This window comes from Sebastes umbrosus, chromosome 21 (genome assembly GCF_015220745.1).
Source record: "Sebastes umbrosus isolate fSebUmb1 chromosome 21, fSebUmb1.pri, whole genome shotgun sequence".
NCBI lineage: Eukaryota > Metazoa > Chordata > Actinopteri > Perciformes > Sebastidae > Sebastes > Sebastes umbrosus.
Genome location: NC_051289.1, coordinates 12,031,918 through 12,057,295, shown reverse-complemented (window position 1 = coordinate 12,057,295; position 25,378 = coordinate 12,031,918). Strand labels below are relative to the sequence as shown.

At 42.5% G+C, this 25,378-nt stretch overlaps 1 protein-coding gene across 2 annotated transcripts in view; it reads right to left on the bottom strand.

Annotated features, from left to right (window-relative positions):
* Positions 1-25,378, bottom strand: part of prex2 (phosphatidylinositol-3,4,5-trisphosphate-dependent Rac exchange factor 2) — a 97,974-nt gene that overhangs the window by 20,771 nt on the left and 51,825 nt on the right. The window contains exons 23-36 of one of the 2 annotated variants that reach the window (XM_037756849.1): positions 23,588-23,749; positions 20,630-20,846; positions 20,315-20,522; positions 16,318-16,497; positions 16,127-16,221; positions 15,455-15,537; positions 14,126-14,216; positions 11,808-11,936; positions 10,177-10,218; positions 8,606-8,703; positions 8,325-8,471; positions 5,098-5,200; positions 4,136-4,279; positions 3,887-4,001 (exon numbers count right to left, since the gene is read on the bottom strand). In XM_037756849.1, the coding sequence (XP_037612777.1) occupies positions 3,887-4,001; positions 4,136-4,279; positions 5,098-5,200; positions 8,325-8,471; positions 8,606-8,703; positions 10,177-10,218; positions 11,808-11,936; positions 14,126-14,216; positions 15,455-15,537; positions 16,127-16,221; positions 16,318-16,497; positions 20,315-20,522; positions 20,630-20,846; positions 23,588-23,749 (1,814 nt within the window). Of the gene's footprint in view, positions 1-3,886; positions 4,002-4,135; positions 4,280-5,097; positions 5,201-8,324; positions 8,472-8,605; positions 8,704-10,176; positions 10,219-11,807; positions 11,937-14,023; positions 14,217-15,454; positions 15,538-16,126; positions 16,222-16,317; positions 16,498-20,314; positions 20,523-20,629; positions 20,847-23,587; positions 23,750-25,378 lie in introns of those variants that run through there. The other variant, XR_005204946.1, reaches the window with a different exon arrangement.

The window sequence follows — 25,378 nt, the reverse complement described above, 5'->3', positions numbered from 1 at the left end:
CAATTTCCCCTCTTCCATTCTCACTGCGTCCTTAAGGAAAAGACGCTCTCTGTTGAGAGCATGCTATTTCCGCCCTTTTTCCAATGTTGCTTCTCCCTATTAGAGAGGAGTTTTTGTGACAGAAAAATGAGACGGATTAGATTATCCTCTCGATTCAGCTCAACAATGTTTTCCTGCTTTTGCGTGATGAGAAACCCGAAGGAGAAACGACAAGACTACGACTAAGGAAACCGTGAATTGGTGCATGTCAGGGTTTCAAACCTCTTCTATCTACAGTAAACGCAGCTGAGATGGTTTATGAAAGCTTGAAAACGTGGGTGCGTGTTCTGGCTCTGTGTACCAGCCATGTGCTTGTGATTTGGCCCGTGAGTTTATGTTTTGCGGAAGACTTGAGTGACTTCATCAGGCAGGCAGTATGGCTTTGCTCGGATCATACTGCATCTTGGTGTGGGTATGGAAAGTGAAAGACAGAGAGGCTGTTGGGAAATCTTACACTAACCCTTACAGTGGTATCATTTACTGGTCTGGAACTGGATAACGCCCACAATGCACGCTGGCAAAGGCGTCAGTGGGGGAGCAAGACAAAAACGAAAAAAGAAAGTGCCTGTATATTAAAAAATTGTTTCTTTTTGCTTTTGAATTTCACCATTAAACGCTCTGCATGCACAAAAACATCCAAAAGTGCTGATTTTCATTGTCATCACTTTAATTTCTCCACTTGCAATGTTAATAGCTAGAAAATTTAAATTTTTGCTCCAAAGCAACACTATCTCAGGGCTCCCAAATGTATACGGCGGCCTGAGGTGTAACAGGGTTGCGTTTGACGATATGAAAACGTCGAAAAATATCGGGCCCTGCAGTTCATTCAGTTCAGTATTGCGTGTGCTGTTTCTGTCTGTCACTCAGCCTCTGGCTCCGGCCCACAGTGTGGGTTTAACCCAACACTGCCGTGGCCGGGCTCCAAGGATAACGAGGTGCCTGAGGTTGGAACGCTGCAACGGAGAGAGGAGTGACATCACAGGCTGGTCTGTGGTCGGCCGAAAGACACATGGCAGCCGGCGAAAGAAAAACTACTGGTAACATTACAGAGAGAGACACGCTGTATTCACCGACTGTTGAAAACCAGCTGGGAATATTTACTTTACTACGATTGATACAAGGTAACACTACTGCGTGGGAGCAGAGAACATTTTGCGAGTGCTCACTGTATTATTCCACATGCACACGTCTGAGACGCAGCAGCAATGTTGAATGTAAAGCTCTACTTGGAGAGTGATGTGGACCAAAAAAGTCCATCAACAAAAATGAATCAGCAACTCATATTTGATTCATTCATCATTCATTTGCTTTACTTGGAAATGTAAAAGTGGCTTTTACTTGTATGAAGAATCGCTCCTTATGTACTGCACATATATACCTTCTTGAGAGCTCAGAGTTGATTGGATTTGGACTGAAATGATCTGCAGTTTTGCTGAAAAGGAGTATTTGAGTACAGTCTCTATCAGTTTCACTCCAGTTGGGGTTTTGAAGCACGCTGCCTATCCACATCCGCTACCCAGCACCCCTAACGCTCCCCACATCACCAGCCTGTCAGCCCACATCTGCTCCGTGTTACTGCTAGAGCCTCTGCTGTCAATTCAATTAGGCTCTTTCTGTACAGGTCAAACTGAAATGTGAAGTACACGTGCATTCATACAAAAACAAAGGCTATTCTGAATCACATGGGTCCTGCATGTACGGTTTAAAGGATTAAACCACATATAAATGTATTAATTTAATTTATTAAAAAGGTGCTGCAGGCGCCCTGACACATAATAAATGTCTCTGTGGTATTTTAATTAGAAGAGTGTCATTTTAGAGACTGATCATGAAGTCCTAACTGCAGTCTGCAAACAAGGGCTCAATAAAATGAAAGAGATACAACAAAATGCCAATACTCCTCTATTAAACGGTGGTGGAGTCCCACAAGATCTGCCAGACAATATCATTACACAAAGAGATAGAAGGCCTGACGCACAAACAAGATTAAATGACCCAGCACAATTTGGTATCCACAACAGCGCTTTGGGAAATCTGACAGAAATCGCAGAAATTAACGCTTCAAATTCTTTTCACTCATCAAGCAAAACACTACGAACAAATTAAAAACTCTCAGCGGAAAGCGATCCCAGTAAATTAATGTTTTGTTGTGGAGGATCGGTACTGATGCGACACATGACCGCTCAAGCTGTAAATCATTCAGCCCCCACCCCCACAAAGCAGATTGTCCCTAAATAACGAGATGGAGTTTTGCTGCGAGCTCTGCTCTGTTTAATTATCCACACAATCAGCAGCAGATGTTTAGTTGAAGCCGACGTGTCGACCAGTCGCCCTCCTAGGTATTCAGTCTTAGTCTTAAAACGAAAATGATTATTAGTTTTAGTCACATATTAGTCATTTTTATCCTTCATAGTTTTAGTCGAAAACAACTCAAAATGTTTTAGTCCAGTTTAGTCAAAATGTGTTCTCTCTTAATTTTGTCAGCTATTTTTTTTTAATTTAATCTCGTCCTGTTTCCAGATTATATTATAACATTTCTGTCATTTTAGTCAAACTTATTTCACAGAAAATTGTATTTAATTTAAAACACAGGTTGAATGATTAAGAATGCAGCTTTGCAGTAAATTCAAATCCTCCTGACTGCGCTAATTTATGATGTGCAGTTATGTATGTCTGTTATGAGAGCCAATCCGCCCATCCTACATGTAAAAATATGTGTTGCTCAACCACACAAACCCAACCAAACCCGCAAACCGCCAACTCTATGCATTATAGTAGCATAACTGTCAGGACTGAGGTGTGAGACGAGAAGGACAGAGACAGACTGAGCGACGCCGCATCGCGTTGTGTGTTGTGTGTGTTTGAGACAGAGAGAGAGTGACAGAGCGGGGAAGAGAAGGTGACACAAATAAAGAGAGATTTCATTAAAGTTTTTATGTTTTTAAATTACATTTTTTTTCCGGCAACTATATTGCATGTTTGATATCGTCACCGTTAGTGTTTAATGGCGTCGGTGCCATCTCGACATCGTCTCGTCTTAGTCATGGAAGAAAAGGTAATTGACGAACATATTTCGTCAGAGTTTTTGTTAACGAAATTAACACTGAATAGACAGATAGAAAGCGTTGATCTCTGATAACAGAGTGTCTAACTAGCCAACTTCAAGAGGATCAGGTGTCTATAGATTCATCTGCACTTACACTAATATAGGACATTTTTCACAAGCCACATCTTCGGTCTTAATTACGCAGTTTTCTCATTATGAATTCTTAATGTGTCGTGTGCATTCACAGGCACTCGCATCACATTACACACAGCTGGTTTAAATGTGATTTTCAGTCACTGAAATAAACAAGGTGGCAGCATCTAATATGGAACTGCATTGATATTCAGACAGCGCGCCGTATAGGTCTGACACTCGCTCATACATTCAGGAGATTAAATAAAGCCGGGCCCTTATTTTCAACTCCCAGAAGTGTCTGTTTCTCTGTATCCGTTTCCACCTCATTAAATTACCCACGCCTGGCCAATCACAGAGGGTGTGCGGCGAACCAATGGGGTGTGAGGTAACTGAGTGCAGCAGCTGCACCGAAGCACTCTATCAGCGCTGGTGGCACGCTGGGCACTCTCATCCAATCACTGCCGCCCCTGCAGTGTGTGTTCGCAACCAATCATAAAACACTCCCGCTGTGTTTCTCTCAGCCAATCACCTTGAGGCACTGCTGGGCGTTGAGAGTCAAAGCCCGATTGCATGGTAGGTTGTCTTGATTTATATTAGATGGGAAAAACAGCCACATCACACAGCATATGTGGTGTCAAAGTAATATCTCTGTCTTGTATAACAAACCTCAGTCTCTTGTAGTATTGTTTGACCTTATCCAATGAGGCAGCGTTGATTTGGGCCTGGTATTCCTCCACCGACACATTGTCTCTGTAGTAGTAACCCTCCATACTCTCCAGCGCTAGAGAGGGATGACACGAAAGAGAGAAAGATAAAAATGATAAAGCCACTGCATATACTGTGTATCTACTATAAAGCGGCTTTCATCTCTGCACTACTTGCTGACTTAAAGTTCCCTAACCAGGCTCACTATACCTTGAGTGAAGAGCACAGGGTAGATTTTGATGCCTCCTCCGTTTTTCAGCCTGTGAGGCAGCTGGGAGAAGTAGAAGCTTTCAAGGTGGAAGCAAACTTTCAAGGTCTGACGGGTGCCCTCCACCTGGTATGACATGGGCGTGTCTGCCAGAGGAGAGGAGAGGAAGAGGAAGAGGAAGAGGAAGAGGAAGAGGAAGAGGAAGAGGAAGATGAGAGGAGAGTAGACACAATTTAAAGCTCAATCAAAGCTCGTTTTACCTTTTTTTTATTCAACCTTTACTTAACCAGATAAAACCCATTGAGATAAAACGTCTTTCACGATGGTGACCTGGCCAAGAAGGCAGCAAAGTTAAACATTGAGTGCACGTTGATTTCATACATACGATAAAACTACCACCTCGTGGTTGCAGTTTACATCCATGTCTGTCCAAATTGTCATCACTTCATCATTTTATCTTGTTAGACACGTGCCTAATTCCCTCCAGGTGTACCTGAGATATCACGTTCACGAGAATGGGACGGACGTGAGGTCAAAGTGACCTTAACCATTGACCTTTGACGACCGAAATCTAATCAGTTCATCATTGAGTCCAAGTGGACGTTTGTGTCCAATTTGAAGAAATTCCCTTCAGGCGTTCTTGAGATATCACGAGAATGGGACGGACATATGTACAAACGGATGGACGGACAACCCGAAAGCATAACGCTGTCACCAGCGCGGAGGCATAAAAACAAAACAACACATTACTGAGTAAAAAAGCATCAACAGAAGAGGTTAAATAGACACAGATAGTGTATAATACAGACACAAAGGAATCAAGACTTGACAAAATTGCAAGAACAGTTTGTGGCTAAAACCTCTGTTAACTTTTTTTTTTTTTTAATGATGAGACTGTAATGATGTTTTAAAAAACAGTAACAAATGCAAGTCAAATGTAAGGTAGAAGTCTCAGTGTACGTACTGGCCACCAGCGGCTCCCCTTCAAATTGCTGGAAGTAGAAAGTGACCTTCTCCAGGTCGATGAGGGCGACCTGAGTGTCCTCCAACATGGCCTGCTCATCAGTCTGAGGAGACAAAGATAGCATACTAGTAGGAGTGTAGTGGTGGAGAAAGCATTCAGATCATTTTCTCAGTAAATGTTTTACACATCAAAGTCTATTAACAGGTCTTGTGGAGTACAATTGCATATGTGGAAAAAGTCATATAAAGCCTTTTGTGGCTCCAGAGGGAGCAGTGTGAAGTCTGATAAATTTCCTCAAGTGATGTCACCATCGGCTGCCTGAGGCTTTCCATTAAATCGACACCCGTCTGTATTACACTATGTAATAATTTCAAGCAATTGCAAGTCCTGCAACCAAAATTGAACTTAGGTAAAAGTACAGGAATATTATCAATAACGTTTGTGAGTATCAAAATTAAAAGTACACGTTATGCAGCTTGATTACAGCCCAAAAGCTTGTTCTTGAAGAAATCTTCGACAGCGTCAAGCTGTGGCTTAAGGAGCTGATTTTTCTAACTGTGTGACGAGATGCTCACGTGCACATCTGCATACATGACAGTGTGTTTATGCTTACGTCTTTGTCTGTTTTTATGTTTGCTTTAGCTTGTTTGATTACATCTCTGAATGTGTTTCCTTTTCAAACATGCACTCGGCATCCTCGTACACAAACAAGCACATCTGCTCGTGGCAACAGCGATAGCGGCTCAAATATTTGGGATTGTGACACTCTGCACCTGTACCACCACCCCTACCATCCCCCCTCCCTTTTCTTCTTCCTCCCCTCTCCGCTTCTCTTCATCCACCACATGCGGAGGGATAAACAGAGTAGCGGTGAAAGAGGATTAGGTCCTTTTTCTAAAGACACATTTGAGATGGCCCGACATGTGACGGAGGGATACCCGTCGCCCTGCCAAGTGACGCTTGCCGGTGTGTGGGCAAGTTTGTCTCAAAGCGCGTCACATAAATACACTCCCCCAAACACACACACACAAAACCCTGAACATAGAGACACACACACACAGCGTCCCCAGTTCGTCTCATGCTGCCTTTCATGTGGTGCCCTAAAAAGGAGCGTGCTGAGATTTCACTGGAATCACCTGCAGGTACTGAGACCCCGTTTTGTTCCACAGGGACACTTGAAAGGGAAATGTCTCGAGAAATAAAGGAAAAGAGAGAGACAGAGAGAGACCTCAGCGCAGGAGGACCTGACGTAAGCCGCACCGCCGTCTAACCTAAATAAACGGTCATCCAAAATACACTCTTAAAGCACTTCCTGTGTTTCTAATTCCCAGAGAAAGATGACAGAAATAGAAGTCTAAGTACCTCATCTCAATAAAAAAATGTTTTTCTATGTGGTTGATGATGCAAAGTGCAGAAAAGAAACAGGAAATAACAGCTTTAGAAGAATATATTACAGCCCTTCAGCTACTCAGAGTTGAGTTCCAGCTTCTCTAACGTGGTTGAAGACAACTTTGAGATTATTAAAAAGTTAATATGGATCTCAGTGAGGTCACGGTGTGTGCTTAGCTCACTTTTAGCAATCCGCAATGGCTGCTCATAATGAACTCCTCTCTAGATGGTCTTTTCACTGCACTGAATTGAACTCATGCAGGAGAATAGAGTAGCCTTACACCAAAATCAAAAGACTATTTGAGCCTGGGAATGTTTCAAGTTTTCTTTCTTTTCAAAATTAGATGAAAGATGAATTACTCTCATGAATATACAGCACTCAACCTTAAAGCTACAGTTGGTAACTTTGATAATTTTGTCATATTTGCTCTAACTGTCAGATAATCTGTGAAAAAAATCTGGTTCCACTGCCTCCTCCTAGTGCTCCTTATGGCATTTGCAAGAAAACAACCAATCAGAGGAGAGGAGTCTCTACGGCAGCTGTCAATCACTGCTCGCGAACTGCGATCAAACTCAAACTAGGCAACGCTCATCAAATATGAATCCAGATTCTGTTATTGTAATGCCTATTTCTCGCCTCAAATGTTCTCAGAAACATATTTTAGCGCAGGGATTTTCAACCTTTTGTCAATTGACCATTTGGCAGTACCTGCCCAGGTCGAGAATAGCTGTTTATTGTACTGTTTAGCAGTAAAATGAGAGAGTTTGTGACCCGGCCGCCATGCCGAAGACAGTCGAGCCAAAACCAACCATCGCCCACCGGACGGAGAAAACTGTCAAACTAGGCAGACAGTTTGATTCTGAGTTCACAAGCCTCACAAGCAGTGATTGACAGCTGTGTCAGAGACTGCTCGTCTCTGATTGGTTGTTTTTGTTCGGGCACGGTGGAATCTTGTAAATGGCGTTAGGAGCACTAAAAGAAGGCAGAGGAACCTGATTTTTATCTGTCTCATGTACTACTGTCAGCATATAGAGACGGTTTGAGCAAATATGACAAAAAGTTATTTTTATTAAAGTTACCAACTGTAGCTTTAAGGGTATTTTTTAATGCTGTTTTATGATGAGCAGATGAGCATTCGTGGCAAAACCCCCACACACAGTTCCAGCTTAAACAGTGACTACCCAGATGACGAATGGTGAAGCTGTCTGTTATTTGAGTAACACATGAGGGAAGTCGGCGGTGGGATCCGGCTCTGCAGAATCAGCGGCACACCTCAACGATTCAGACCACATCCCTACACAGTCACTGCGGGGCAGACTGTGTAATAAACTCAGCACATTTTAGTATTGTTTTAGTGTCTGCCATGCAGCCTGGTAGTGGCATCTTGAGTGACGATATTAAAATGGTAAATCCCATCTTATTTGTTTGGCTTACAGCTCCCCATCACACTTATTCAGAGAGCAGAACAAAAATGTTCAACGTTGCATAATTCATGTCCTGCAAGTTTTTGTAACCCAGTGATTCATGTCTGATAAATGATTGTTATCGTTTGGTATACTGTTCTAGTTTTATATCAGAATGTGAGTGCTACACATGTTAGATGGGGCACAAGGGAAATATGTAATAAAAGATTTAGTGTAAGTTAAAGCCAAAATATCTGTACTCATAATGCAAATATATGTATAGTTATGTGAAAGTGGCCTTTTCTTGCCTGTGCACAACTATAGGATTGATCTGTTTACAACAAATCCATATGGTTATGAGTGTACAGACAGCAAGTCCTGTTTTTAGAGTGTCTGTTAAAGCAGATTAGCTGAGTGCTGAGGCTGGTGCTCACCAGATTGGGGGAGAGGAGGGACTGGAAGTGGAAGAGCAGCCCAGCGCTGGCGATCTGCTCCAGCCAACGGCGGCTGGCTTCCTGGGCCTCCTGAAGGTCCTGGGGGTCCGAGCTGTCCTGGTCCGACTCCCTGCCTGCATTGTGGAACTGAGAGTGGACACAGAAAAAGCTTCAGTCAAAGAATCAAACCAAATGTTTTGCTATTATGTAGGATGATGTTGCTTACTGTATTTCTTACCAACTCAATAGTTCCTATCAATAAATATGGTTGTTTTATTTACCTGGTTGAGGACGGCCAGTAGGTGCTCTGAGAAGGCACACACAGCTGCAACAAGAGACTGACAGAACACCATATCTCGACGCAACTGGATCTCCGAGTCTAGAGGGACAACAAAGAGGACGTGATGCTGAGAGGAAAGCCATGTTAAAATACAATCAAATAAAATGAGAGGAACAGTCATAAAGAGATGAAAGAAGATGGGAAGATTCAAAACTGAGGTATATAATGCTAAAAGGTTGAAAGAAAAGGAGTGATTTCAATAAATTGAGTTTGTTATGATAATTGAACAGACTTTTAAGGTCAGACTCTTTGCTGTGGCAAGCTTTCAGTAAGGTGACAAGAAATCTCCTGGGTATTAAATATTGTATCAGAGGTAAATGACAGGTGTGCCCGAGTGGAAAATAATTGCTGCCATAATTTCCTGAGAGATAGGCCCCCTGAAAAAGTTCAGGAAGTTCAGGAGTTAAAAATTAGTTCATGAACTCCTCAGAAATTAATAATGTGTCATGAGACATAACTGCAAAACTCTCTGACACTATTAATCAATCCGACCACAACCTCAGAGAAAGAAATCTACCGTTTTCTACTTTTTCTTATTAATTCACAGTTCCTGGAGGTATGTAAAGGAACTAGGGCTGTCCTCGACCAAAGAAGTTCTTAGTCGACTAAAGCTCATACGATTTTGTTGACCAATTGATTTAATCGACAGATCTGTAAAACTGAGTTTCTCCACAAAAACACCACTTTAAATCTTGTGTTTACTAGAGATGTGCTCATAAGTTTCTCAGAAATAAGTAATTAAGCATAAAAAAACGACTAATCAACTAAAGAAATCGTTAACTAAGACCAAGACGACCGATTAGCCGACTTATCGACTAAGAGGAGACAGCCCTAAAAGGAACATAACACCTTATTTCATCAGCCTAGTTTATCTTAAGGAGTTGGCAGAGATCAGCAGTGCTGTTAACCTTGTCAGTGTCATTAATTTGGATTTTAATCCATAGTATCTATTAGTTCAGCGGAAGTCTTTTGTTTTTCTGTGCTACTTTTTTTTAATTATTTTTTTTTAAAAAAGGACATGAATGGAAGATAAACTAGAATCTGGTTAGAATTTGGCTTCCGCCAACCAGGTCAAGTCGCAGTTTACATCCATGTCAAAACAGCAAAATAAACACAAAGAATAAAGTGAGAGAACAGTATAGGTTGAGCAGAATAGGGGCAACACATAAGTTCTCCACAAAATGATGGTACTTTTCCATTTTTCAGTAAGAAAAAAATTGTATAATTTCCTCCTAAACTCTTGAGTTTTCGCTGTCCTTTCTTGTTTATAAAACTCTTTCTGTTCGAGTGTGTGTTTCTGATTTCCACTCCTTGCTTGTTCTTTTCATTTTTCCCTCTTGCTGCTTCACCGTTATTTGAATTGAGCTCACAGTTTTCATTACCAGTACAGGATGCTATATCTTCAAAGGGTATGGTTTTATTTATTGACTTTTTGTGCAAAAAATGCATTAAGCTCCAGTCGGCACTATATTCTGTATTTGTGTTCCGATGCAAGAGGAGACGGAGACAAACCTGTATACTGTAGTAAGACCAAGAGCAGCCGTGTCTTCACCTCTGAAAAAACAAATAAAAGAAATCAAGTGAGGCAGAGTGCAATCTTATATCAACTCCCAAAGAGCTTTTCTCCTCGACTGCGATACTATGACCTACACTATAAACTCAACCCCTTAAAGTCACGGATAGGCCGATGCTGTATAACTCTCCTGCTCCATCCCAGCTCTACAGCTGTTTATCTTCACATATAAGAAAAAAAGAACACAGCATCATAAAAACCAGCCACAGGCAAAGATAATAACATAAATCTGCATTTGTTTATAGTCATATCAGAGCCGCGGGAAGCTTGGCAGGACGCTGCACTGCATGAAAAAGCCATCATGGGGAGAGAGGTAGGAAAAAAAAAGTGGTGTACACATGCCAAGCACATTAATATTAACTCTGCTTATTTGTACGCTCTCAATTGTGACCGCCAGCTCACCTTTCCCAGGAGTGTCATGTGGCCAGGCCGTGGGTCTGGGCTGCTTGTAGCTCAGTGTGTTTGCCTGGGGTGTGTCGGTATGTACATATGTGTCTGTGTGTTCAATCTGTGTGATAACAGACACTAAACCACACACTCACATTGGGAATAAATGAGGCTGAACTGCCTATCTAGATAAAAAAAAACAAGGGAATCTCAGAGTGCAGCTCTTTGATTGTTTAACTTGCTAGTTTTAAGCTCCAACTCTGTGGCCCCAATTTATGTATCCCAGGATGGTTTTAGGTTTATAGCTTAAAGAGAGCAGTTAGCGGTCTGGGACTGCCTGTACCCACACAACTGTAACGGAGGCTATTACTGCATCCAATAAATATGATGAGGCACACTGGAGAATTGATCAATTTAATGTACATTACCTCTCAAGCCTGCCATTTGTTTTCATGATAAATACTATATGTGGCTGTGTGCGTGCACAAACTATATGACCCAAACAATGACTATGTTTACATGCACACTAATATTCCACTATTATTCCAAATATGACAATATTCCGAATTTGATACGGGGCATGTAAACAGCCGCATTTTCCAATCAAGACATGTGGGATATGCCGATATTATTCGGGTTTTAGGAGTATGCCTGTATGTATACAGCGGGTGTAGAATATGCATCTTAATTGGGGTTTTTACGTCAGTTTGCGATACACGGCCCCACGGCCTCTTGCCGGTTTTCAGTTAGTTCTGTGTGTTGTACACAAACCAACTAGCTGACAGTTTGCAGAGATGCATGCCCAAAAGAAAAGCTCACATTTCTGCTCAGAACAAAAAACACACCTACTATTAAACATTACGAAAGACTTGGATATCATCAGTTTTTTGGATATGCGCAAATTTCGCAACGCTGACATTTTCAAGAAGGTGGTTGAAGGAATGAAAGAGGGAGGCTGTGTTCACACGGTCAAACAAGTCCACCACTGGTAAGTTGATCAGAGTATGCATGGCTGCATGTAAACAAGATTATTAGTGGAATATTCGTTTTCATTAGCCATGTAAACAGCTTAGTAGGGATGGGCAAAAAATTGGATATTTTGTGCATGTAAACGTAGTCACTGTAAGAACAGTAATATGTTTGTGTGTTAACCGTGTCTGGAACGGCTCAGGTACACACTCACCCTCGACATATTTAGCGATGGTTTGTGTGAGGGTCTGAACGCTGCTGGGGAGGTTCCAGGGATCCTGCTTGACATGGAGACGCAGCTTTTTGGTGCAGTTCACCTTGGGCTCCATCTCCTGCTGAAACTCTGACAGAAACACACACACACACACAGAGAGAGAATTAGCATAGGCCTAGCAGAGATATAAAACTGTATGTGTGTCAACTGTACGGCACAATTTGCAGAGAATGATAGTGGATTCGTATGACAAACTGCCTTTTGTCCACCTCTTGCATTATTAAATAGGGAGGAAATAGAGAACAGATTTTATGATTTCATTCCTCTTCTGATGCATCTTGCTTAATTATCTTCATCTTCAAAATATGAGTCTCTCTCTCTCTGTCTTATCTCTTCTTTTCTCTCCCTCCTCTCAAGTCAACTCTCTTCACAGATGTTTATTGCCATCATAAAATGTCCGTTACTTTGCTAAAGCCGTTGGAGCACATCAAACTCTTTTGAAATACACACTTAAATTATTTAGTAGATTGATTATTCAGTAGACAAAACATTTCAGCAAAAATGATAATCACAAAATGATGACAGAATCCAATAAATTATTATACTCTTCACTTTCCATCCTGTTTCTCTTCACATCGGTCTCATTCTTTCTCTTCATCTCTCTGAATGAAATTATATACAGACCATCTGTTTTAGACCACCTAGTCTAATCTCTCTTGTCTTTGCAGTGTAAAAGTCAATTTGTCAATTTCAATGTAACCCCTTATGAAACTAGACAGAAAGGCTTGTAATGAAGTTTACTTTGGAGACGAAAGAAGAGATCCGTGATATAATGGTGGCGGTTTAACAGAACGCTTCAAGGGGGATTGAAGTGTGTGTTTATATGTGTGTGTGTTTATATGTGTGTGTGTGTGTGTGTGTGTGTCTGAGGGCGACAGAGAGAGTGAGAGATCAGATGCAGGAATGCTCCACTTGTTAGATAATCCTATTTGCTCTGTTATCAACCACACACATTACTGGAGTGGAGATGGATCAGCTCTGATCAAGGCCTTCACGTCCCTCCTGAGGGCATTTATGCACACACACACACACACACACACACACACACACACACTCACAAAACACACAAGCAGACCTATTTTCAGTTCAAGCATATCTGCGCTCACTTGAAGACGGCGTGAGATGAGAGGGGAGTATGTGTGCCAATTGGGTCGGGGGTGGGGGTTTTGGAAGCTTCACTTATGAAAACATACAGAATAATCCGCTCTTCTGCTTTTAGCGCTCATCACACTCGATTAAAGTCACACTCAAGGACATAAAATAAGCAAAACTTATTTTTTTTTTTATCATATCAGATCTCATTAAAGCCTTACGTAGTACACTAAAGCCCACCAGGATACAAAACATATGGTTGTCATTTTGTCATGCCTGCACCACTTACAAAAAGAAGAAAGAAAACAATTGTTGCTTTTGAGTTTTCTTTTTCTATCTAATCTTCAAAAAAGGCTGAACAGAGTTCCACAGATCATGAAAGGGCACCGTGAGCTAGTTTATGTTTGTAGTGGGAAATGATAAGGACAAATTCAGCCCCCTACATTTTCCTGTGAGAGATAAATTATAACAATAGACAGCAGCGGTGGTTAAACACCAAAGCCAAGAAGGTGGGAAATAAACCCATAGTAAAAACAAAATGATCAGATACCACACGAGCACAAGAGCTGCTAAAGGGTCACCTTTTCTATTGACTTTTAAGTAGCACTACAATAACCGTGAAGTGGAGATGAGTGTGCAACTAAGTGGTGCTGTTTCAACACTATAAAGTGCTTCAGAGTGAAGCGCACTGGGATAACTGAAGGGGAAATAGAGGAGCAAATGGATGGGAATCAGTTTTTTTTAAGAGCTGGAATCCACCTACAATACTTTCCCCATGTCTATACAATCACATCTGTGCACACACACGTTACACAACAGGAAGTTGCAGCCCCCTTTGCGCAGGCGGCTGCGACATTTTCAGCGTGTGCTCTGTTTTCTCTCAGCATTGCCGCTGGTTGGGAGTTTCTCCAATATTATCTTTCTTCTCTCAGGCCCACTGTGCAGCCCAGCAAGGCCCAGGAAGCACAGCTACACCATAAGAAAACATTCCTCACAGGAAACGCACATGCCGCTGTAGCAGAAAGTGAGATATTTTGCGAGGGAAATAAGACAGAAAGACTCACTTTTACATGTCTTTGCTCAAATGGTTTGAGTTTTTTGTGGTAAAAGATGCTGAGAGACGAGTGTTTCAGAGCCAGGAGCACATCACAGTCACTGTGCTTTACCTTGTAATCCTCTTCCCGGTGTGAAGCACTTGGTCTGCTCGAACGCCCGAGCCACCACGGCTCCTCTCAGCATGCTGGTGATAGAGTCCACCTGAAGAAAGCACAAGGGTCAAGCTGGTGCACTTACATGATACAGTTTCCTGCTAAGCCAAGATCAAAAGTATGTGCAGGGAAGCAGAAACTGCTGGCCAAACATAACCAACACCTGCGTCTCTCGCTCTCTCTGTAACACACACACACGCAATCCCACAGAGCAATGAATACAATTTGCTATGCAGTATGTAAACAAAGCTGTGGAAACGGTTCTACAATAAAACAAATGACAGGAAGCAGCCCAAAAGTGCAGAGACAGCAAAGCAAAATGTTCTGCTTTTCCACTACTGATGGAGACATCCTCATAAAACTTCTTGTGGATGGTGTATGCATAATCAGATATGGTCAACCTTTGCTTCAAAGATCTCAGAAAGGTCATGGGTCAGCTAAGGTTGTCACGATTTTCACTTCCTGAGCACGGGTAAAGCAAATAATACACAATTCCTGTCCTCCATAAACAAGAGTCTAAATAAATATTTGCCCTTTAAAAACACTAAGTTGCACATGAAATATGATCATTGTTTTGGGTTTGAAAAGATTGATCAAAATAACAAGATAACAAAAAAGTTAAATGTATTTCTTTAGAGGAGCAATAAAATATATTAAGATTTATTATTTATCTGCAAGAGAAGCTGGATTTAAGGAATGTTCAGGACGAGAAGTGCAGAGAGTGAGAAAGTTAGTGGGGAACTATTGTGCTTTTTCCCTTTCCTTTAGGGTGTTATATAGTTTTTTGTGCATGTAAAGTTACAAAGCCCAAAGTCCACACCAAAGGGAGTTACTCTCCCCCACAGAATCGCTGCTCCTGAATTTCCTAAAATGCCTTGCTTAAAGTCTTTCCTTTTCTTCCGTAACGTGGTGATGTCACCAAGTAACACATTTAAATATGCACATACATAATACCTGCCTAGCGGCTAGTTTGGCACGCCCTCAAAAAAAGCTAATTTGAGCGGAGCTGGAGCGTAGTCCGAAGAGTTTGGTTCAGCTGACCAATCACAACAGAGTGGGCCAGCTGGAGATCAAACAGAGCGTTTCATACAGAGGGTGAAAAGAGGTGCTGCAACACAGCCGGTATGAGAAAAAAATGGTGGTTTTTAAATATTAAATCATGTAAACATGTTCTAGTAGAAACCCAAAATACAAGTATGCACCTGAAAATGAGCATAAAAGATCCTCTTTAAGCTTCCACTAATAAGTCGCATCAATCACATCTGCACAGATGTTTAGCTGACCCACCTGGCTAAACAGATGTTCCAGAAAACTGTGAAGTTTCTTCTGCTTATCATGGGACAGCCACACACTGGAGGGCATCTCATCTCCTGCAGAGGTGGGGGTTACAACTTATCAGCATTAGGCCACCAATGTACAGTATTAAACATATGCACGTTTACTGTGTCGTCGTCTTACCGCATTAACACATCTATGACGCCAGTTTGTTCCTTTCTTTCAAATGTACGTCAGCTTTTATGATGAAAAAGAGGTGTTATCCGACAGCACATATAGCTGCAATATGTGTGTGTATGACTGCGAGACGGAGACATCCCGAGAGACAGAGGGGAAGGATATTTGACAGGATGCACAGCTGTGTGAGATGTTAATGACAAATCCAGCTGAGATGTGTGGCCAAACGCCTGTCACATCCAATTACATTCAACTTGAGGCTTCTTTGTTCACGTCTTCTGAAAGGTGTAATCATGCAGTTAGATTGTAATCACCTATGGGACTATTCTGCAACATTGTGGTTGATTGGGGTTATGGATTATGACACACTCAGATGGAAACCATGCTTCTAATTGAGTACGGCCATATAGATGTTATACAGTGAAAGTTATATTATTTCTATCTGCCAAATACGTTTACGACCGTGTGGTGGAGAGTAATGCTTGTGTCCGTGTTGCATTTGTGTACCTGAGTCCATCTCATCACTGTGAACGTAGGAGCTACAGTGGCTGCTGCAGATACTGGTGAAGGAGGCAATGGAGTTCCTGTTGCTATTACAGTCACTGTGAAGACACGTTAAGGAGGAAAGACACACCATTTTAGTTTCCACGATATGGTGTGCAATTCTGTGTTATGATAACATTTCACTTTGTTTTTACCTGTATGAGTCTCTGTTGCTGATCGTGTCGTGTCCGGAGTCCTCCTGCTCGTCGCCTGCCACGTTGAAACACACTTTCTTCCCGTTCCGCTCCCCTTTCTCCCCCTCGCTCTCCGCCGATATGTAGCTCTCTGGGGTCCTCGCCTCTGACGCTGGAGGGTGGGTGATGGAGGATAAGAGGCTGATGGAGAGAAAGAAAGAAAGAAAGAAAGAAAGGAGGAAGGGGAAAAGAAAGGAAAGAAGGATTGCTTAATGACATTTGATACAGCAGGATAGAAACTTTGATCACACTAATGCAACACAGGAAGCTCTTACTCCAGCACTGCGACATATTGAATTGTAAATACAGTATATACAGTATGTGCGTGAGCTCCGACAGCTGACTAACTAAAATTCCAGCCTGTTTGTGCTCGGCTTCCGCACAACAGCTTCAGATGGCCCAGGGATCCACGTCGTATTAATAGGCTCAAACATGCAGCAGGGTACAGCTGTGTCAACACGCTGCAAAGATCAGCTCCCCTGTCACTGTCACAGCTGGCCTGTATTCTATCAGACGGCTATCAAAAGAGCCGGAAGAGGCTGGCCGGGATATTTTCACTGTTGCAGCAACACATGTTGGCATTTAAAGCCATATTTTCCAATAAATGCTAAGCTCGGACTTCTTTTTTAATCTCTCCCCGTGCACACACGCAATGTCTGTTTACATTTCGGCCTCATTTTAATTCGTGTCCGCTTACATTTTCCATTGTGTCATTACATCGGCCTTAAGGACAAAGTGGAGGCAGTGGAGAGGGCTGCTTGAGGCTATGTGAAATAAACAACCTGCCTCCCTCGTGATACCCAAATGCATCTCTGATTTTAAACACCTCTCCTTTCCCCTCATTCCTCTCTCTCTCTCTCTCTCCATTGACCCCCTTTCTACCCATTCACTGGGCTGACTAGGCCACAGAGATGCCCTCATTATGGTCCACTCCAGGAGCCGCCACATTGCCCCTCCAAAGCAGAGTGGCATTCCATCGCCATGGAGAAGCTCTCCAGGCTCTGTGATTGGCTATTGGTTCATAAAGAAGTGAGCGCAGTTTGGGGCCTTTGGGGCGCAAACTATCGGAGGGAGCAAAGGGGAATAACAATGACTGGATCATAGAAGGGGCTTCAACAGAGAGAGAGAAAGAGGGGGAAAAAACGGAAAGAGTAGGCCAAAGTACGCCGTTGCTTATCGCAAGCAATCAGGAAGATCTCTTAATCTCTCTCTCAGGGAGCTCTTTAACCCACTTCGACACATTAAACCATTAGGCATCAATTGCATCTGCATTACAAAGCTCCACGTCGGGCGGTTTCTTGATAGGATATTTGCATGCTTTGATCCTAGTGAGGTAAATAAGTCGGTGGACCCTATAGCTCTGAAACCGCTGGACACTATTAATGATGCACACAGAATAAGGAATATGTTAAATGGAGGAGGAACGTGGGTGTTTGATCCAGGAAGGGAGGAGGTCATGATATAAAGCACACCACGAAACACGTCCTCACACAGCTGTGACCCCGAGACAAAGGTTCACAGGTCGCTGCCTCAAAAATGCATTCCTCTAGAATCAGCCAAGAAATTATGTAACATCATCCTTGTTTTCTTTTCCTATCTCTGATAAATGCACCGTAGACTTCCTCTCTTTGCTTTGGGTTGGAAGCGTGGGGGTGGGGTGGGGGGTTGCGTTTGACATCACGCACAAAAGAGCCCTCATAAATATGGCTGACTTCAGTTCATTATTACATCATTCTGAAGTTGTGCTGTCAAGAGTTAGTCCCACCCAGTACAGAAAGAGAAAGAGACACAGAGAGTGAAGAATGTCTGCGTCTGTGTGTGCAGACGGGTGTGTAGGAAGCAAGTCATAGCGGAAATGTGGGACACAGAAATAGAGGAGAGCTAGGAGAGAGATGGTAGGGTGCGTAGCAGTAGTGGTGACACTAGGCTAGTCAACAAAAAGGACAATATGCAAACTAATCCACTGAAGCGCTCAGGAGGGTTGAACACATCCACAGAGGTCAGAGCAATGCTTCCAGACTGCAGCTACTAGCAACACAACCCATATTAGTTCCACTCCTGTGAAACACTCATGCCCACCCCCGCAGTTCACTCTTAACAAGCTCTTGAAGTGTGCATGAGTGTGTACGTCTGCATGTAGCGGACGGTAAAGGTCATTATCCCCTCACTAGCTGCGTCTCAGACCATTTGAATGCGCGTGGATACGACTCTACTAATTGGCACTGACGGGAGCATGACAAAATTTGTCCAGACTCAGTCATTAAGAGCCCTGCTGTGGACTCGACTCATTATCACCACGGCTACAGTAGGTGACAGCTGCGCTCCATCTAGCAACTTTTAATGTCATTCTCCGAATGCTGCCGCCTTGGCTGAGGAGACTTCTAATGACTGAATCAATCTAATGATCATCATAACACATAAGTCAACCGTCCACCAATAATTACCAACTAGTGCAGGGGACATCTGGAAGAGCAAAGTTTCGTTTTTTAATGTTGCATTCACACCAAGCGCGAAGCGAATTTTCGCGTGAGTTGGACCGCCGGGATCATATGTGTTAATTAGCGTCACTCACACTAGACGCGCCGGAGAGGAGAAGGGGCTCGTCTCCATAGATGCCAACAACAACTTTTCTTTCCGCCATTTCCGCCATCAACCATGGATGAAATAACCACTGTTGCTGCTCTGTACATGTTGTGAAAGTCCCAGTTACGTCAGAAAACCAAACGCCGTCGGGCCTGGGTTCATAACATCCCCCTCTATTCACATAGAGTGCCATTGCACTGACTGTATCTAGCAAGCCACACATCGCTACTGCGGTATGAACCCAAAATAAACAGATTGTGCTGTGATTTAATGGCAATAAACAGATCAAAAGGATGCTGAAATAACTACATAATGATGTCAATTTGTAAAAAGTCTGAAGAGTTTGGAACGCAGACTAAGACATCTTATTCAGAAAGAGGTACTCTGATCATTTAGAAGTTTTACACACATAAGTAAGTGTGTGTCCGTATGCTTTTGTTTTTCTGTGCGCATACATCAGTGGTCCATTGTCGGTGAATGTCATTTCCAGAGGGCACCTGGCCTAATGACACACCCTTTACGTCACAGAGATTGCATTTCCTGTTTGGGGGTGGGGGAAGTAGGACTGGAGCAGTGTTTCCCATTTCCTTTCCGTAGCCTCGTGTGCCTCCAAACAATGAACCCTGTGACCGTGCTGAACACAGAGTGGCCAGCCAGGAAACACTGATCTAACACACACACACACACACACATACCATATCGGGTTTAAATTCCTAAGCATAAATGAAGCATGAGCATACCTTTGTGCACAAATTGTGCAGACATATGGTCGAGAAAACCGCCAAACTGACTTGATGTTTCTGATTTTCCCCTTCCTTCTGCTTCTCTCTCACACTCACACACACACACACACACACACACACACACATACACAGGTGCCAGAGTAATGACCAAAATGTATGCCCGCCAAGTGCCAGATGCAGCGCATTGACCAAGCAGGCTTCTAAAGTTACACAGCGTGTTATATGAGGCAATCTGGTTTCAAAGGACATTTCATATCAAGTGGAATAGATTCAGCGGGAGGGTATCTATTTCCTTCATATAAAAAAAAGTGATTTGAAGGGTTTCAAAAAATATCAATATCACCTTTTATTTTGGAGTTTTATGGGAAATATGTTCCAGTAGATTAAAGGGATAGTTCGGATGTTTTAAAGTGGGGTTGTATGAGGTACCTATCCATTCAGTCAGTGTGTTATCTACAATAGATGACGGTCAGCACGCCTCCCAGCTTGGAGAAGCATACCACATGGAAACAAAGCAATGTACTGCTGGGGACGGGGCAAAACGTATTTTAGCCACCTAAAAGAAATCTTGAATCTCTACATTCAGGTACAGATGTTGTATATACTGTAAGTATGTACATAAAGGCACTCACTCATGAATATGGGCACCGTGTGTCTCCATCTCCTTGACAACCATGGTGAGTTTGTAGAGGAGTTTCTGGTAAGCATCCAGGGTGAGCAGGTCGTCCTCTCTGAGCAGGAAGCGAAGGCCGTGACCCTCCGTCCTGCCCAGGCTGTGACCTGATGGTGCGGCCATAGTGGTGATTGTATGCTGGACGTTAACCATGGGGTTTAGCTTACCTGAGGCAACACGGGGGAAAAAAAGTAAAAAGTCTGACATTTTAAAGCAGATTCAGATGCATTATTCCACAGTGCAGGTGTTCTTCATGCTCCCTATCCTCACTCACCCTGCTCAGCACGTACTCCCTTCTCCAGCGTGTTCTTCCTGTTGTCCAGCTGCACACCAAAGGCACTACCCAGAGAGGTGGTGGTCTTTGGGTAGGACACCTCCATCACATTGATATGACAGTTTGTAGGGCAGAAGTCGCTGCTATGGAGCGGGGACACCTTGGCTTTAGCCTGCTTAAAGGTGGGCCACGCTCTGTTCTTCAGTACCCGAGCAAACTATCACACAGAAGAGAAAAGAAACAAACGTTTAGAGATTAAAGATGTTTTCTTCAATGTGGTTGACAAAGTGAAAAGATAATTTGTGAGAAATATGGGTAGATATATAGCACTATAATGGCATTTACTGCAGAGAATATCATCCTATGATACTATTGGCTCATAGGCTTATAATCAATAGTAAAAAAAAAAAAAGAAAAGACGATTTTAGAACTTCAAAAGTCTGAATCTTGGCATTATATAGCTGATGTGTACCTCACAAGCACAAGGATAAAAGGCTCCATGTGAAACACACTAGAGGATATCCGTCAACTAAATGTACTGTTTTGTTTTATACACATGACAGCTGGCACTAGAAGAAAAGCCTAAACACCCATTACTGTACATCTCTCTCATAAATTCCTCCTTTTTTTATGTGGCAGCTCAAATATTCAACCCAAATCACAGATCCAAGACAGACGCATCACATCATCATTGCTCACACATGTGAAGAACTGCAGACTCCAACATGATCGCTATCATCTAAATTGATGTGGATTGAATATCATCATGTTATGAGATTATATGATAAAATGATTTTATTATTTGTGATTTGATTTGTAACTTCAACAACATGTAGAATGGATGGAGGTTCATGTTTTGAATTTGTTGCAGAGGAACTGTTTATTTTCAACCCATTTTCCACTGAAAATGATGTTGATGTACTACTTAATAACACACCATACTGTGGTTTATTAGTTGATTTATATTTTGTATTAAGAATCTGAATCTGCAAAGTAACTAGTAAGTACAGTACTTGAGCAGCCTAAATGTACGTAGTTACTTTCCACCACTGCTAAAGCACAACATTTCTTACAAGAGCACAAAGTTCTTCATCAATCCAGCCTCTTAATTTTGCTCTCAAAGTGCACCAGATTGATGCATTTAACTTTAAAAAAGCATGGACCCCTTAGAGGGTCCTACTGTATGTCCACCCACCACAGCCTCACAAAACCCTGTGGGAAACACTGAGATAGTATCTCTATGTAAAAACACAATACACAGGGAGCCCAGAGGACTGCCTGAATCCAATAGAGCTGATACAGAATATCACAAGCACATTTTTTTTTCTTTGCAACATTTGGTTGCACTTTCCTTGAACCCTCCATCACAGGGCCTGCATCCTGTCTCGTTACACAGCAGATGGTTCGAGCCACCGGATCGGTTTTTAGCAACTTTGGCTGTCAAGCAACATAAGCATAACTTAATGTGTATGTCAGCGAATGAACTTAAACCAAACATGTCTTCCCGGGTTATCTTAGATAGCTGGAGTATGAAGCGTCTGCTCTGAGCGAGATGATGTGCTCCAGATGGACCATGAGCTGACCTTCTCTTGAGACGGAAGATTCCACCGCATCTCTTGTCTGTCTCTAGAGGTTTGTGGCCTCAGGTTAATATCTCTCTGTTCTGTCTTTCTGTCTCTATGTCCTCCCTCTTTCATCCTTCCTCTTTCTCATTTCTTACTCCTTCTCTCACCCCCCCTCTCCTTTCCCTCGAGGGGTCTGAGAAGGAATGCTCCGGTGCAGGAGGGGATCTTACACAACAAAAGTCCTGGCCGCGGCTGTGCGTGGCTATTTATAAGTGACTGGTAATTAATCCAAGGCCCACTCTAATGTTGAGTCAGATCTTTTTCCTTTTTCCCCTGTCACGCACACATGCACGCATCGGGATGTTTGGCTATATAGACACATGCTTACAGATGTGAATGAGAAGTGATGAAAATACTTTGGCTCAAATACCAGCTGTAACCTAATTACAAACAAAGCGCCAGAAAATACAACATATTGCACACATATTGACAAAGTCGGTGGCAGACATCTTAGCTAAATATGTTTTCCTCACGCGCGGGTCAGTGAGAACTGATTACATTTTAGCACAGGAGCCTTCAAGTTCAACCTGTTTGCAATGTGTCAACTGGTTTGGAGTGAATAAACTCGGCTTGTCGGCTTCAGCGTAGTTTGGTCAGAAGTTTGCGCTACAGGCTACGCATGGCTGTAATCCGCCAGTAAACAGAATAGAAGAAGTAGAGGTTGTGAATGCGAACTGGAAACAAAACAAGTCAGCTTGGCTATGCATGCATCTAACCATCTACGAGGGAAAAATGGAAAGATGTTTCAGGAATTAGGCAAGTTGTAATTGTTCTTTCATGTCAGCTAGTATTATCCATGTTTCATGCTGTCCGGAGACGGAGAGAAGCATTCACACGTTATGGGAATATCCGAGAAGACGCTGACAGCGGAAACAGCTGATTAGTCTTACGTTGGAATTTATTCGGCAAAGGCGTTTCCATACTCTTTTTCGATAAAGGCAAAAACCACCTCAAGCGAGCGTAAAAACTCTTTTTTCGCAATTGAGGAAGTTTTATGGCATTTTGCCATTTCCATACAGCTTTTCTTACGCAATACTTCAAAATGCGCATAAAAACGTGAATGGAAACACGGCTTATGTTGAATTGGTTCAGCAGGATTTCCACTCTTTCTTTTAGGACAAGAAAGACGGAGTGGAACCGCGGATAAAACTATGTAAAAGTGATATTTCTACACCAGCTGCATCCTGTGTCTATTATATTCAGTCTACAGAGAATTACAGAAGACAGAGTGCACTGTCATGGTTCCAAGCTGCGTAGGAATATACATATGCAGTTCATGGTGGAGACAAATATCATCCAGAGCAGAGAGACTGATGAAAGGCATCTTCGTTACCTTTCTGTAGTTGGTGATACGCCGGTTGATGTGCTCCACCCTCTCACCACACATGGCACTGAAGCGTACCTGCAGCTCCTCTGGGATCACATCACAGCTGGAGCTCAACCTGCTACACATCTGCACCAGCGTGTCGTCATTACGCGCCAGCGCCTCCAGGATCTGGTCAGAGAAAGGGCAAAGAAAAGCAGGGCTGATTAACAGATATGCAAATGCCTCTAAAAAAATCCCTTGTGGAATGACTAATGGGATGTAAATAAATGACCGAGCCTTTCTTTAAATTGGAAAAAAAAATTGTCCGGAGGGCTGATTCTTCTACATTTCATGAGCAGTTAAAGTGATATCTAGAGTTTCCATGTGCTATTCATAAATCCATGGAGATAAACCCAGCTTGTGATACATATGCTGTACGTATGTAGACTTTCCAGATCATAGATTAGATATGGAGGAGGAAGAGAGACACAAATCTCTGAGCCGTCTTAATGAGATGCCCAGTGGAGGAGAGAGAAAAGCAGGGGAGGAAATGTAACAGCAGGAAGAGACTGAAGCACAAGAAAACCCATGCGCCCTGACAGCGTTCGCGATATTAAAATTCAACATCACACAGATCTCTGAGGACATCTGGGGCAGATGTTTATAATAATACTAAAATTCACTTTGGAGGAAGGGGAAACAACTTATCGTCGAAGGGGATATGGCACGTTTTATTTCTGTGCATGTCACTGGGTTTCATTTAAGATGGTGCTTTTAAAGACTTTACAACACAAGGGCTGTAAATCTAGATCCGTTTAAGACGTGAACCAAACTTGTGATCTCTGTTAATTTACCATGAGAGAGATGCAGTTCATCACGGCATTTGGCAGGGAGATGCTGCAAACTGCTTTTTAATTTTCCACACCAGCATGTGTGCATCCGTGTCTGAGTGAATCTTCTTTCCTCTGTGTCTCTTAAATCAATAGTGATCATCCTGTGAACATCACTGCTGGGATGTAAAAAGCATGCACTTAACACAGCCGGGAACTAACATGGCTAAAATAAAGCTGTCAGATTTAACTAGCATCAAGCCCCTCAATCTGCGCAGCGGGGGAGATGTTGGCTGTATCCGCCTGCGCTGAAGTATTCAAACATGACATTGTGAAACTTGTATGACATTTCAAACTTGAGGGAAATGCCACGATAAAGTTCCTCTGTATTATCAGTCAGAATCTGAAAAGTGATGACTTGTCATAATCATTTCTGAGTTCATCTACTGCTACTCTGCAGCCTGGTGTGAGACAGAAGCCTTGTCATGGTTTGTTTACACCTTCATTGTTCTCCCTCATCAAGCTCAGCTCAGCTCTGAGGTGATAAACCCCAACAGCACTATTCATCACCTAAAAATTAATAAAACTTTCCCTCTCTTTCCTCTCCTCTCTCTCTTCCTTTCTCTCACTGCCATCCACAGATACTTCAAATTAAAAACAGTTAGCATAATAATAAAAGTCAATGACATTAATTGAACTAGAAATTCCACTAGGGCTGGACAGGGTGAAATGAGTTGTGGGCCTCTATCCCACTTTCTGTGAATTGTGCATTTACAACCCGGTCTCGCAGGAACATTACAAGTACAGTTCGCATGACGCATTTTAGGCTTTAGGTTGAGGCAACAAAACCCCCCTCTCTTAGGTTTAGAGTATGTCATGGTTGGGCTTAAAATAAGTGCGTAAACTAAGTAAAATACGTACAGAAACAACATAAAATACATACGGAAAACACGTCACAAACGTCACTAACGTAACTTACAAAACAAAA